The sequence below is a fragment of the Chanodichthys erythropterus genome, chromosome 23 (assembly GCF_024489055.1).
Source record: "Chanodichthys erythropterus isolate Z2021 chromosome 23, ASM2448905v1, whole genome shotgun sequence".
Taxonomy (NCBI): domain Eukaryota; kingdom Metazoa; phylum Chordata; class Actinopteri; order Cypriniformes; family Xenocyprididae; genus Chanodichthys; species Chanodichthys erythropterus.
The window spans coordinates 17,609,643-17,625,876 of NC_090243.1; the positions used below are offsets into that span (position 1 = coordinate 17,609,643).

At 36.5% G+C, this 16,234-nt stretch overlaps 1 protein-coding gene across 10 annotated transcripts in view; it reads left to right on the forward strand.

Annotated features, from left to right (window-relative positions):
• The window catches only part of kcnc3b (potassium voltage-gated channel, Shaw-related subfamily, member 3b), a 79,231-nt gene that overhangs the window by 6,647 nt on the left and 56,350 nt on the right, over positions 1-16,234 (forward strand). For all 10 annotated transcript variants that reach the window (XM_067377749.1, XM_067377751.1, XM_067377753.1 and 7 more), the window contains one exon: positions 6,463-7,131. In XM_067377749.1, the coding sequence (XP_067233850.1) occupies positions 6,514-7,131 (618 nt within the window). In that variant the 5' untranslated portion in view covers positions 6,463-6,513. The remainder of the gene's footprint in view (positions 1-6,462; positions 7,132-16,234) is intronic.

Here is a 16,234-nt window from a genome sequence, read left to right on the forward strand (position 1 = left end):
CATTTTGTCCTTTCTGTACCCTGTCCTGTTGAAAAAGAAAACATGAATTGTTTTGCTGGTCTCCCAGTCTGGTCAGGCTGGTTTTAGAGAGGTTTTGGCCACTTTTCAGCTGGTCAGGCTAGGGAGACCAACTCAAACCAGCTGCTTTAAAATGGTCATCATTTACTAACCCTCATGTTGTAAACTACTTGTATGACTTACTTTCATCTGTGAACTTAAAGGGTTAGTTTACCAAAAATGAAAATTCTGTCATTAATTACTCACCCTTGTGTCATTCCAAATCTGCAAGACTTTAGTTCATCTTGGGAACACAAATTAAGATCTTTTTGATAAAATCTGAGAGCTTTCTATCCCTTCAATGACAGTCTACGCAACTACCACTTTCAAGCCCCAGATTTGTCTGCGCAAAAAAAAAAAAAAAAAACATAATTTACCACTTTATTTACAAAATATTAATCTCTGATGTGTATGGTGCTCTCATGCACGTGTATTGGAGATTAATATTTTGTAAATAAGGTGGTAAATAGTTTTTTTACATACAAAAAAAATCACTCGTGTCGCTTCATAAAACTGAGGTTAAACCACTGGAGTCACATGGAGGACTTATAATAATGTCTTTACTACCTTTCTGAGGCTTGAAAGTGGTAGTTGCGTAGACTGTCAATGAAGGGATAGAAAGCTCTCAGATTTTATCAAAAATATCTTAATTTGTGTTCCCAAGATGAACAAAAGTCTTACAGGTTTGGAACGACATGAGGGTCAGTAATTAAAGGATTAGTTCACTTTCAAATTAAAATTTCCTGATTTACTCACCCCCATGTCATCCAAGATGTTCATGTCCTTCTTTCTTCAGTTGAAAAGAAATGAAGGTTTTTGAGGAAAACATTTCAGGATTTCTCTCCATATAGTGGACTTCACTGGCCTCCAAATGGTTGAAGGTCAAAATTACAGTTTCAGTGCAGCTTCAAAGCATTCTACACGATCCCAGACGAGGAATATCTAGAGAAACCATCACTCATTTTCTAAAAAAAAAATTCAAATTATATACGTTTTAATCATAAATGCTCATCTTGAACTAGCTCTCTTCTTCTTCTCTATTAGAATTCCGGCAGTGTAGACACTGCTATGTGTATTACTGCCCCCCACAGGTCAAAGTTTGAACTAAATTGTCATATACAATATGTTAGTGCAAGTATATAACAATTAGTTCAAACTTTGACCTCTGGGGGGCAGTAATACACTTAGCAGCATCTACACTGCCGCAATTCTAATAGAGAAGAAGAAGAGAGCTAGTTCAAGATGAGTATTTATGGTTAAAACGTATATAATTTTAATTTTTTTTAGAAAATGAGTGATGGTTTCTCTAGATAAGACCCTTATTCCTCGTCTGGGATCGTGTAGAATGCTTTGAAGCTGCACTGAAACTGTAATTTTGACTTTCAACCGTTTGGAGGCCACTGAAGTCCACTATATGGAGAAAAATCCTGGAATGTTTTCATCAAAAAACTTAATTTCTTTTCGACTGAAGAAAGAAGGACATGGACATCTTGAATGACATGGGGGTGAGGTAAATTATCAGGAAATTTTAATTTGAAAGTGAACTAATCCTTTAATGACAGAATGTTTGGGTGAGCTATCCTTTTAAAATATGCTGGTAACCAAACAGTTTTGTTTCCCATTGACTTCTATTGCATGAACAAAAATACAATGTAAGTCAATGGGAACCAAAACTGTTTGTTTGTCAACATTCTTCAAAATATCTTCTAGTCATACAGGTTTGGACTTCAACATGAAGCAAAGTAAATGATGACTGCAGGGTACTATTTTTTTATTTTTTTATGATTTTTAATGGCTATCTTCATTTCTCAAGTTCATTTTTTAATCTTCTCTTCTAAATTGGATAGTTCTGACTCAACATTCTGATTGGATGTTTGAAACTCTTTTAAAACACGCCCCTAACAAAACTCATACCTGACAGTGACAATAATGCAGAAAGTTGCTACATTGCTTGGCAACAGTAAACAGCTTACAGTTATGCTAATTAACTGTATGATGAAACATTTATTCTGATTATTATGATTAATGCACATATATGCATACGACTGTTTCAGTCAGTACACTGCATGGTGTTCTATTCCAAACAGCCCATGACACGCCCCTGTCTGCCATTGGTCAGAAACAGATAACTCCGCCTCAAACTCACTCCATTGGTTGATTCAGTGTTGCTGTGTAGTGCTGGTTGTGATGTTCAAATAAACAGAGCAGTGTTTTAAAAGCAGCATAGTTTCACAGTGGTTTTTTACTAATAGTTGTCTTTGCATATTAGGCAGGATAAAAGGACATTTTAACATCAAATTCACCTTTAAGTTGTCAGGTTTTTACAGGAACTACTCTTACTAGTGGAACGCATGACATCGATTGGCTTTATTTCATCTTCTCATCTCCTGCGTTGTCCTTTTCATTTGCTTGTGTTCCTTTTTTTCCAGCCCCCCCTTCCCATCTCTCACTCTCTTTCATGAGCAGGCTTTCCATTTTTTTGCCAAGTACAGGAACGTAAGTCTCTCACTCTCTCCAGTCTTTTAAATTCTCTCTCTCTCTCTCGTCCCCTCCCCCCTCTCTCTGGTCTCTCCTGATCTGTTCTGCTCTCCCTCCCCCTCTTGCTGCAGTGTTACTGCTAATGTATATTAGCGTCACTGCAGTCCTCCACTGCTCACCCTCTCCATCTCTCCTTCAGCTTCCATTTCCTCTTCAATGCTAACAGAATTTTTACTTCTCGCCGTGTTGTCTTATTTTGCGCAGGTTCTATGTGACACATGCATACACACACAAACACACACACACATACAGGAGAGGGAATGCGCTGGGTAATTATATCTTGTCTCCCTCACACTGTGTTTCAGGATTTCTCACGCCACTCACATGATCTCTAAACACTCTTTTTTTTTTTCTTGCCTACTTCTCTTTTATCTACTTGTTTTTCTCACCTTCTCTTTGTGACCCCCCCCCTCCCCCTTACAAAAAAATATAAATAAATAAATAAACGAAATAAAACGTCACCACTGGTGCTGAGCTCAGTTCTGGTGCCTGCTTTACACACACACACACACACACACACACACACACACACACACACACACACACACACACACACACACACACACACACACGGTAAAATATTAACCCTCTCAGTTCTTCAGCAATTCTGCAGGGATTATGTTTTTAGTTATTTAAAACTTTTGCATATTTTTTTACATTTAGTCATGCACATGTGTATTCCTCATCATGTCATTAATATTTCTTAATATTTTTCCTAATATATTATTAACTAAAACTACCAAATCTTAACTGATTCTAATAAATAGTCAGATTTTTTTAGTGAATGCATAGTTTAAAAGTACCTTACTGTGCCTGCTCCTTATATTTTCTCTAGCCTTAACTCATTCCACATAATTTTTTCTTATTGTTTGTCAAGTTTTCATAGCCCTCTCTCATGTGAGCACCGCAGTGCCGCCGCTGTCCGAGGTGCTGATATCAGCCCTGTTCAAACTTCTGAGTCTGCAATTATTTTATTCTTCTGTTTTTCTTTCCCCTCGACCTCTATGCCAGCTTTTCTCACTTTTCCTCCATCTGTGCCTTCACTTATCTCACTTTTTTAATTGTTTTCTTTCATAATCCCTCCTGTGGGTTCATTTAAGTATCGCATTATTCCATTAACATGCTCTCTGAGTCACATTTACGCACCTGAACAGCTTTGAACTCAATGTTTCTATAGTGCTTTACATGCATTAATCTGAAAGCTCTGTGGCTATACAACAAAATCAATATGATATACAAACTGCCACAGTTTTATTCCTCCTAAAGTTCCTCCTATCCCAAGTAGAGCATTTTAACTCCTGACTCTCTATTGGGTGCCAAAAAGTCACTGTAAAAACTAGTCAGGGGTTAAACACTTAAACATCCAGAAATTGCTAGTAAATTTCACAAATAATAAGAAACAGCAAGTAACACACTGAATTAAATGCAACATTTTGAAGTAGAAAAAAATGAAATAGTATTTTCCTGTAAAAGGTATGCCAATAATCAGTGTATTTAAAGTTTAAAAACTTAATGCACTTACTTCTATGAGTATATTAAGCATTATAAACTTACCACAACACACACTGTAAAAAAAGAATTGTTGGTTTAACTTAAAAAAAAGTAAGTTACCTGGTTGCCTTTAAAATTTTGAGTTCATTCAAATTAAAAATTTGAGTTAATACAATGAAGGTGATTGGTTTAATCTACAGAAACTCAAAATATTATGCTATCTGAACCACATTAATTATCTAAGTTGATTTGACAAAAGAAAAAAATGTTGTGATAACAAATTTTTTTACAGTGCAGTTTTTCATTGCAGACTTCGCATACAGCCGCTATCAGAAGTAAATAAAGTCTTACCTTTAATATTTCCATCCTTTCTTGACTTTCTTTTCTAGCTCACTCGTTTAAATGCAGTTCTGCAAGAGTTGACTAACTTTCACCAGACTGCCTAGAAAAGAAATAGAATAAACAGAAAGGAAAGTGACTGAGAAAATGATGAGAGTTGAGTCTCTAGCTGCCAAAAAGTGTGATTAAATTGATAAAATGGAAGAAAAAAAGATAGAAGGAGGCAGAAAGACTAATGGAAGAAGGAGAAAGTGCTTGTGAAATGAAATGAAGAGGGAATCAGCTGAAAGAAGGAGTGATGTAGTAGAAAAGAGAAAAGTAAGTGAAGCTGGACTCCAGAGTCGTTCTCAGTGAATTGTGATTCCTTAATGCGGAATTGGAAAGCGAGGGATGGGATGGGATGGGATGGGATGGGGAGGTAAGGTGAGGGGGCAAACAGAGACGGGATAGGAACAGAAGGAGAGAAAAATGGAAAGAATACTTTAAAAGCAAGTAAATCAGAACCAGAGTTCTTTACTACAATAATAGACGGAAGAGAGGAAAAGAAGAGGGAGATGCACAAAGTCAGGATTTTACTGCAGCAAAACGGCAGTGTTCTCTCCAAACCTCTCTCTCTCGCTCTCTCTCTCTCTCTCTCTCTCTCTCTCGCTCCCACCCCCTCCTGCTCGGTGACGCTCGGCTACAGTGCTGTACTGCTGTGTGTGCATAATGAGCACCTTTCTATCTCTCTGTCTCTCTTTCTCTCTCATTCCCTCTATGCAATGAAGCTGCAGTGAAGCTCTTGACTTATTAGCTGCTTCATTTAAAGAGATAGAGAGACGGAGGGAAAGAGAGACAGACAGAATTCTAATCAGTCGCAATAGTCTCTCGCCCTCAGTTGCATCTTGCAGTGGCTTTGCTTTGAGAGTTATGGGACCAAAAGATGTTTGACAACAATACACCTGACAGACAGTCGACATGCATTAGATTACATTCGGTTATATATGAAACATTCCTTCAGTTTCATGCATTAATGACTACTAAAAATGACCTTTTGCAGTAGTTATCATGCTCACTGAAGTACTGAGAGAGACTAAATAATAATGAATTGTTTGATTGCCTGTTATATAATGCTCATAACTTCTATTCTGTGGTCTAGTGTCTCTACTTATTGTTTTCTCTCTTATATTAATTGCTTCTGCTTGCTTTATTGTCATTTGCGAGTTGCATTGGATAAAATCATCATCTAGAGCTCAATGTGGATAACTTGTGCAAAGGGACAATTGTTCTTATGATCTTGTTGTTTAATGTGTCCTGTGTGTTACACGACGGCATCGAAACCCTTTTTATAGCACCGAATAGTGATATTTGATGTGTTTTGGTCTTTTTTAGTGTCATATAAGTGTGTATTGGAGTAGTTGACATGAAATACTCTTGGGAAGTCCTGCAGTGTGAGATGCAAAACTCTAAAACTCTTTTTAACATTGTTATTTTATAAGCAGTATGCTTCTTATTAATTCAGAGAGTGCATAAAATTGTAATATTTGAATGAAAAAGGTGATTTCAAATGATGATCAGTTACTGTGCATGACCTACACTCTTAAAAATAAAGTTTTTTTTACTGACATCTATTGTACCATGAACAACCATGGAGCTTTCCATTGCACAAAAGGTTCTTAATAGTGGAAAAAGATTACCAAAATTATCCTAATAATGTCTTTAGATTATTAAAATGTTCCTACCAGTTAGAAAACGTGATTTTCCTTCACTGAAAGGATCCAAAATGTGAAATAAACAACCTTCTGGAACCTTTATTTTTTAAGAGTTTATGACATGCATGCATTCTTTAATCTTGATGTTGATGTCATAAAGTCATGCGTCACACATGAAGCAACTCTGGCCAAAAACACACAAGGTCACATGGCAACCTTCATGTCACTGCAGTATTTTTGGCATATCAATAGCGGGACCCCCGTATGATGTGCAAGATCCCCTCCATATGTACCTTTACTAAACATCTTCCCTCTTTCTCTCCCCCTCCCTCCTGTCCCCCCGCAGACCGCTCCTCTCTCCTCCCCTCTCCGTTTTTTCTCCTCCTCTCCCTCCCCTATGCTCAGTTCGGTGTGTGTCTCCTCATTCAAAGGGCGCAAGGGTGGGAACAAGTCGTCCAACAAAGCATGTTACAGCGCCGACATGACTTGCCCGTCGGAAAGCGAGAAAATCGTCATCAACTGCGGCGGCGTGAGGCACGAGACGTACCGGAGCACACTGAAGACGCTGCCCGGGACGCGTCTGTCGTGGCTCACTGAGCCGGACGCCTTCAGCAACTTCGATTACGACCCGAAGTCCGATGAGTTCTTCTTCGACCGGCACCCGTCCGTCTTCTCGTTCATCCTCAACTATTACCGGACGGGCAAGTTGCACTGCCCCAACGACGTGTGCGGCCCGCTGTTCGAGGAGGAGCTCGCCTTCTGGGGCATCGACGAGACCGACGTGGAGGCGTGCTGCTGGATGAACTACCGGCAGCACCGGGACGCGGAGGAGGCGCTGGACAGCTTCGAGACGCCTGAGCCGGACGTGCCGGATGATGACCCGGCGCTCGTGGGGGACGGAGACCTGAAGCGGCTCTGCCTGCAGGAGGACGGCAGGAAAGTGGGATGGTGGCGCGTGTGGCGACCCCGGATCTGGGCGCTCTTCGAGGACCCCTATTCGTCCAAATACGCGCGGGTGAGTGTTCAGCACCTCTTTACGCATGGACAGCTCCTCAGTCTAGCGCTCCGTTAACTTGGTTAACTCGTGGTGGGATTGAATGTTGTCGAATCCATGAACTTAGGACCTGATTAGTAAATCTAAGTGTCCCAAAATATTGCACTCATGGACTAGTTTGGCTGCATGGAAACTGTTCAAACACCAGAAGGGTTTGTGCATTGTGCCCTTGAGTTTGAGCATCTAGAAAATTCTTCTTTATTGGTTCTTTATAATGGATGAATATTCTTTAAATCAGAGAGATGGCTGTTCTTTACACTAAGAAAAGAAATGGTTCTTCAGAGCGTTTCACTGAAAGGTTATTTTGGGAACCCAAATGGTTCTATTGCTTCTCTTTGAACGCCCCCCTTTTACGTTCTTTATTTTTATATAAGTGTAAAAATAATTGACATTGATGGTTTCAGGAAGAACCTTTAACATCCGTGGAACATTTGCATTGCATAAAAGGTTCTTCAAGCTAAGAAAACAAAATGGTTCTGTTAAGAACTTTTTACTGAAAGGTTCTTTGAGGAAGCTGAATGATTCTTCAGTTGCATCTCTGCGAAAACTCACTTTATTACGAGTGTAGGCACTTTTTTAGCCTTTATGAATAGACAAATCCTTAGTATATTCTTCTGTTAACGCTCTGAACTAACTTGCATAGTTTAACATAAAGGTTGGACAGGTTGAAACTGAAAGGATGTAGGTTCAAGCACCATAAGCGTTGATCAGATATCATTGTGTGCTTGGATAAGACATCTAACCTCAGGTTACTCCAGGGGATTGAACCAGTAATTAGTCCCTTTGGATCACTCTATAAAATGCTGGGTTAAAAACAACCCAAGTTGGGTTGAAAATAGACAAATCCAGCGATTTGGTTGTTTTAATCCAGTGGTTGGGTTAAATGTTAGCCCAATGTGCTGGGTAGTTTTATTTAACTCAACTATTGTATAAAAATGACTGTATTGCATGCTTAATTAAGCCTTAAAATAGGTTGGAAATGAACATTTATTAATTAAACAATAACCATTTGTTAAATTACATATTAATAAATGTTCACCTTTTGATTATTATTTTTGCCTCTAATAATTATGTGTCTGATTTTTTTAATTTTGGCTTCATTTAAGGCCATCCATATAGTATTTTTTAAACAATAGTTGGGTTAAATAAATTACCCAGCACGTTGGGCTAACATTTAAACCAACCGCTGGGTTAAAACAACCCAATCGCTCGGTTTGTCCATTTTCAACCCAACTTGGGTTGTGTTTATCCCAGCATTTTGATGAAAGCATCAACTTAATGAGTAATTAAGAAATCAGTGCACTCTTATTCCTTCATACTACCCATACCCTATTGTATTTAACTCAACCTGCTGGTACACTCTAATAAATGCTGGGTTAAAAACAATCCAAGTTGGGTTGAAAATGGACAAACCCAGTGATTGGGTTGTTTTAATCCCAGTGGTTGGGTTAAATGTTAGCCCAACGGGCTGGGAAGTTTTATTTAACCCAACTATTGTTTAAAAATGACTATATAGCTGGCTTAAAATGAAGCCAAATAGGTTGGAAATTAAAAATCAGACGCATAATTACTTGAGGCAACAAAAAAAAAATCACAAGGTGCAAAAGCAATTTAATAAATGTTTATTGTTTAATTATTATTCATTAAACTTATTAATAAATATTCATTTATTAAACATATTAATACATTTCCAACATACTTTGGGTTCATTTTAAGCAAGCAATACAGTAATTTTTAAACAATAGTTGGGTTAAATAAAACTACCCAGCACGTTGGGCAAACATTTAACCCAACCGCTGGGTTTGTCCATTTTCAACCCAACCTAGGTTGTATTTAACCCAGTGTATTTTTAGAGTGAAGTGAGATGGGAGATTGTTTCTATTGTGCCTTTATGCTTGTTTTTACTTAGTCAATCTAGATGCTCTAGTTGTTCAAATATACGTTGGCCAGTGTGGATATTTAGGTAACGTTAGTGGTTAAATAGCTGAAAGTTTGTTGGTTCAAACCCCATTAGCGTTGAACTATCATTGTGCCCTTGAGCAAAGATTCATCTCTCAATAAGTGTGCAGTAAGTGGCTTTTTATAGTAAGTGGCTTTGGATAAAAGCGCCAGATAAATGACTAATTAGTAAGTAATTGTTCATTCTGGAGTAGTTAAAGATCTGAACTGGTAATTGAAAAGTTGTGGGATCATGAACTGTCCTTCAATGAACTTTAAAACAATTTTCACTTAGAAATTGCTTGTAAAACAGCAGTTAAAACATTGAATTGAACATCAAATTTTGAAGTAGAAAAATATTTTTTAAAGTGTTGATAAAAGTGACCATAGATAAAAGCATCAGCTAAATGAGTATCGTGTGTTTGCAATTCCTCCATCATCATCATCAGACTGTTGCAGTGAGTGGATAAAGTTGCATGATTGCAGTAGTTGACCCAAATGAGCTTTGAAGGGTGCAGTTATCAGCCTGTAAAGATGAAATCAGCACTGCCAGTGGATATTCCCCCAGAATCACACATTGCATCACCATCAAACACATATCAGCCTCATATTTATGCGTGTAATTGCATGTTATCGTGCACCGTTATGCACGAGCCCCCTCCATCTGCAGTCTGTGTTTCAGCTGTTTTAAAGTGTTGCACCTTACAGTACCAGCCACAAATCCGTTACTGCATTTATAGCCCATAAACCTGCTGCTCTTATGAATCTTTTATGCTTCCGATACCCGATGCAGGAAACATAGGCGCTTGTTTCTTAATCGCATCCTTGGTCATTTTCATTTAAATGCGGGCTTGTGTTTTCAGAGCTAATAACGTTCAATCTGATGCGATTATAACTGCTGGTACTGGACGAAACAGTAGCTGCTTCAGAGACAGGGTGCATTTGATTGATATTTCACAAATTTGATAGACTATCACTCATATTTTAGCTCCGAGACATGGTCAGTTATTTGAAAACAAATGCACCAGTGTGTGCATACAGTGTTGGTGTGTGTGGATGTATCAGGTTCAGCTGAGGAAGTGACTTGAGGTTGAGTTACAGGAATGTTTGTGTGTGTTTACAGAAAATCTATGTGCATTTGTCAGTGGTGAGTCACTTATAGGCCATATACAAGTTGTTTTATCAGCATGTTTGATGATTATCACATGCTGTAGCGTGTCTTTCATGATTTGAGAGGAAACTGTGATGCATGGCTCATCAATTCAAAAGCTTTTCACCATGTTATGTAATGGAGGTACTATGATCTTCCTATCTGAAACTAGATATAATGACCTTTCTGTGGGAATGTTTTAGGGAAGAGCTTTTAAAGTATGGTCCACATATACATAGATGAGGCATATGCACAATCGCTGTCTGTTGTGTGTTTGTGCGCTTGCAGATGGATTTAGACTGATACCTGGGGAATGCATTTCCATTGTCCAAATGTCACTCGCTGGTCAATATTTGCCACAGTTCATTCACCTTGTTGTCAGCCGGGGTTTACTGTATAGTTGTTGCAGTGCGCATGCAAGCATTAACATGCATGTTTGCATATGGTACACACAATCAATTAGTGGCTGAATGATATCTAGACTGATATCTAGAGCTGGGTGACTGGTGGATATAGTGGGGATTTTGGGGTCTTTTTTTAAAGAAAATAATACTTTATTCAGAAAGGATGCATTAAATTGATCAGTAAAGACATGTATAATGTGATAAAAGATTGCTATTTCAAATAAATCCACAAAAATATGATGCAGCACAACTGTTTTCAATGCTGATAATAAAAATAAATGTTTCTTGAGTAGCAAATCAGCACATTATAATGTGACACTGAAGACTGGAGTAATGCTGCTGAAAATTCAGCTTTGATCACAGGGATAAATTACATTTTAAAATAAATTGCAATAGAAGATAGTTATTTTAAATTGTAATAATATTTCGCAATATTACTTTTTTGTATTGAAACTTGTTTCTGCCACTAAATAAACAAATAGAAAACGTAATTGACTTTTTATCTCACAATTCTGACATTTTTTTCTGACATTTAAACTCACAATTGTGAATTATAAAGTCAGAATTGAGATATAAAGTAAGAATTGCGATTTTTAAAGTCAGAATTGTGTGATATAAAGTCAGAATTGCGAATTATAAAGTAAGAATTGCGATTTTTAAAGTCAGAATTGTGTGATATAAAGTCAGAATTGTGAATTATAAAGTCAGAATTGAGATATAAAGTAAGAATTGCGAATTATAAAGTAAGAATTGCGATTTTTAAAGTCAGAATTGTGTGATATAAAGTCAGAATTGCGAATTATAAAGTAAGAATTGAGTTATATAAAGTCAGAATTGCGAATTATAAAGTAAGAATTGAGTTATATAAAGTCAGAATTGCGAATTATAAAGTAAGAATTGCGAATTATAAAGTCAGAATTGAGATATAAAGTCAAAATTGCAAATTATAAAGTCAAAATTGCAAATTATAAAGTCAGAATTGCGAGATATAAAGTCAGAATTGCGAATTATAAAGTCAGAATTGCGAATTATAAAGTCAGAATTGCGAATTATAAAGTCAGAATTGCGAATTATAAAGTCAGAATTGCGATATAAAGTCAGAATTGAGATATAAAGTCAGAATTGAGATGTAAAGTCAGAATTGCAAGATATAAAATCAAAATTGCGAGATATAAAATCAAAATTGCGAATTATAAAGTCAGAATTGCGAATTATAAAGTCAGAATTTTGAATTATAAAGCCAGAATTTTGAATTATAAAGCCAGAATTGAGATATAAAGTCAGAATTGAGATATAAAGTCAGAATTGAGATATAAAGTCAGAATTGCGAGATATAAAGTCAGAATTGCGAATTATAAAGTCAGAATTGAGATATAAAGTCAGAATTGAGATATAAAGTCAGAATTGAGATATAAAGTCAGAATTGCGAGATATAAAGTCAGAATTGAGATATAAAATCAAAATTGCAAATTATAAAGTCAAAATTGCGAATTATAAAGTCAAAATTGCGAATTATAAAGTCAGAATTGCGAATTATAAAGTCAGAATTGATTTATAAAAAGTCAGAATTGCGAATTATAAAGTAAGAATTGAGTTATAAAGTCAGAATTGCGAATTATAAAGTCAGAATTGAGTTATAAAGTCAGAATTGCGAATTATAAAGTCAGAATTGAGATATAAAATACGAATTGTGAATTATAAAGTCAGAATTGTGAATTATATGAATATTACAGATTTTACTGTATCTTTGATCAAATAAATGCAGCCTTGGTGAATATGAGACTTTTAAAAATACTTAAAAAAAAAAAAAGAAAAAAAGAAAAGAAAATGTGCATTAAACTTATTGTGCCTTGTTCATATAAACAATCACAGTCAGTGACTTAATGCATAATTACGGCTTCTTCATCAACAAACAATTGGGCCACTAGGGAAGAAAGGAAAAAAAAAACACACATATATAATAATAATAATAATAATAATAATAAAACAATTAATTGGTAAATCATTGATTAATTCATTCCTGCCTACTCTGTGCTGTTTAAACTGAATTGACTACAATGATTTTGGTCATGATTTACACAGAAATTGATTCTGCTTGTGTTTCATGAATAACGCTTATTTATTTGAACATATTTTTGCAAAATTCTCCAAACACTATTTAAAAAAAGATAATATTCTACCATGTTATAACATGTTATCTCAACAGTCACAATGCTCGGTTTCTCTCCGGTCATGCAATAGTAGACAACACGGTTCCGTAACCTACAGTAACACTCCAGTGATCTCGAATCTACCAGGACTAGACCAGACAAAAGGACAGACAGTGGAAGGTGAATGGAAGGATATTGCAGGCGTGATTTAAAGCCACTCGCTATAGATTCATGATGCTGGTGAAGTGTGAAACATTTATGAGCTGAGCGATAATCTGCATGTTTTTCATACCAACAGCAGTCCTCTCTGAGTCCAACACACACACACACACACACACACACACACACACACACACACACACACGCTCGTGCAACACTGCTGCAATCCTGCTCTCCACGCAGCCCGAGCTGAGCACTAGAGCAAAACATGAGCGAGAGAGGGTCAGAGGTAAGGAATACGGGGCGGGGGGGGGGGACAGAGATGGAGGAAGCTGAGCCATGAGAGATGGAAGGAGATGGATATTTGAGAGGGGGAGTGGCTGGAAACCAGAGGATGGGGGGAGAGAAAAGCATTATGGAGTCATTTTAACATCTTCAATTATGTCTAAAGGCACCTGACGCCCTTCTCCCCCACTTTCTGTGGACTATCGATTGATCGTTTATCGATCGCTTGGGTCTTTGTCTCTCTGAAGGCATCCGATCAACACACATTGCACCGTACAGTTGACTGCACTGCAATTAATACTGTTCAGTTGCACATGACACTTCTGAAGGTTATTGAGAACGAATCCTGTAATGTATGCATCCTAAATGGTCATGCAAAGATCAATACTTGTCTCATAAACATTTACATTGATGTTAAGGACTAATTTCAGCACTTTTTGACTTAATTTCTATGGTCATTTTTATTGCAATTGCTAGATTTGAGTACAGTTTACAAGAAATTACAATAACACTTTACTTAAGGACTTCATGTATAATGCATTATTCATAATGTACTTTATAATGTATTATAATATTCACAGATTCATTGACACATACATCTGAAATTGGTTGTTTGTCATGTGTTTTGATGCATTATACTTTCTAAAGGTGTGACAATGAATAGATAAGTATTATAATGTATAATATCTGGAGTTACAATTATTCATGAGACCATGCAGTGCATTATAAGGTGCATTACAATGCATAATTAATGCGTTAGAAATACTTTTATAATGCATTATACATAGACTTTAAGTGTTACCGAAAACACTATTTGAGTTTTTCTACTTTTTTAAATTTTGCATTTAATTCAATTTGTTACTTGCTGTTTCTTTGCAATTGTTTGTGAAATTTACTAGCAATTTCTGACTGAAAATTGTTTCTATACCAAATTATTTTCATTGTATGTGGAACACAAAAGAAGAATTTGAAATTTGACTTTAACTTTATGGACAAAAATCCGAAAATCTTTTGTATTCTACAGAAAAAGGAATTTGAATTTTTGGGTGAACTGTCCCTTTAAGACACAATTACATGAGTGAATGCCACTGCAAAAGGAAATTGGAGTTAGTGAAGAGAAAAGCTTGTGGAGCTCATGCCATTTGCACTGTTATTTTACTATCTAATGCACTGACATTCAGACGTTTTTAAGTGTGCTTTAAATGTCCAAATACTTTTTTGTACAGAGGGAGAAACTGTTATTTCTATAATGTACTGCATGTCATGGAGTTATTACTACAGCAACATGAATACAGATCTCAGGCAGCGTGTGTGAAAAAGGTACAAACAAATCACGTGATACTTGTGGCTTGAATTCAAGTGACATATTGCTTGAGAAGGAGCAGAGATTTACAAAGACTTACTAGGCACCTGTTTATAATCTGTCTTCCATATATAGGAGGCATTGTTGGCACACTTACGAATGCACTAGATAGATAGATAGATAGATAGATAGATAGATAGATAGATAGATAGATAGATAGATAGATAGATAGATAGATGGATGGATGGATGGATGGATGGATGGATGGATGGATGGATGGATGGATAGATAGATAGATAGATAGATAGATAGATAGATAGATAGATAGATAGATAGATAGATAGATAGATAGATAGATAGATGGATGGATAGATGGATAGATGGATGGATGGATAGATGGATAGATGGATAGATGGATAGATGGATAGATGGATAGATGGATAGATGGATAGATAGATGGATAGATGGATAGATGGATAGATGGATGGATGGATTCTTGATCAGTCAAACACAATCAAAGTTATATTAAAGGGGACCTATAATACCCATTTTTACAAGATGTAATATAAGTCTCTGGTGTCACCAGAATGTGTCTGTGAAGTTTCAGCTCAAAATCCCCCACAGATCATTTATTATAGCTTGTCAAATTTGCCCCTATTTGGTTGTGAGCAAAAACACACTGTTTTTGTGTGTGTCCCTTTAAATGCAAATGAGCTGCTGCTCCCACCCCCTTTCCTTTAAAGGATTAGTTCACTTTCAAATTAAAATTTCCTGATAATTTACTCACCCCCATGTCATCCAAGATGTTCATGTCTTTCTTTCTTCAGTCGAAAAGAAATGAAGGTTTTTGAGGAAAACATTCCAGGATTTTTCTCAATATAGTGGACTTCAATGGCCTCCAAATGGTTGAAGGTCAAAATTACAGTATCAGTGCAGCTTCAAAGTGTTTTATGCGATCCCAGACAAGGAATAAGGGTCTTATCTAGAGAAATCATCGCTCATTTTCTAAAAAAAAATAAAACTTTATACATTTTAACCATAACTGCTCATCTTGAACTAGCTCTCTTCTTCTTCTCTATTAGAATTCTGGCAGTGTAGACACTGCTAAGTGTATTGCCCTCCACAGGTCAAAGTTTAAACTAAATTGTCATATACAATATGCTAGTGCAAGTATATAACAATTAGTTTTAGATAGATAGATAGATAGATAATAATTAAGGTATAATTTTTTTTTCGTTCAAAATTTAGAGTTTAAATAATGAGTCAGTATATCAACATTCGTTCTTCCAAAAACATGTTTTTGTTTAACCCTGATTCATTATGGTAAGCCTATTATAAGTGTTTATATTTTAGAACTTTCCCATGTGTGTCTCGTCATATCTGTAAATAGAGAAAAGTTGCCCTGGCTACTTTGACGCTTGTCTGGCGTGGGAGCTGCATAGGTTAGTTGTCACAATGAGCGAGAAAACTTGACATTGAGCAGTTAAATCTCCAACCTCTAGGGAAGGCCAAAAAAAGAGAACGCAGCAGAGCTTGTCATAAAACAAGAATCAACATTGGCATGGCAAGAACTGAGGGATTTGAAATGTTGTAAAAGATGGTGATGGTGTTTTTATTACTCAACAAGTGAGTAAGGTATTTCAGTGAACAGATAAACTGTCTAACAGAGTTCATT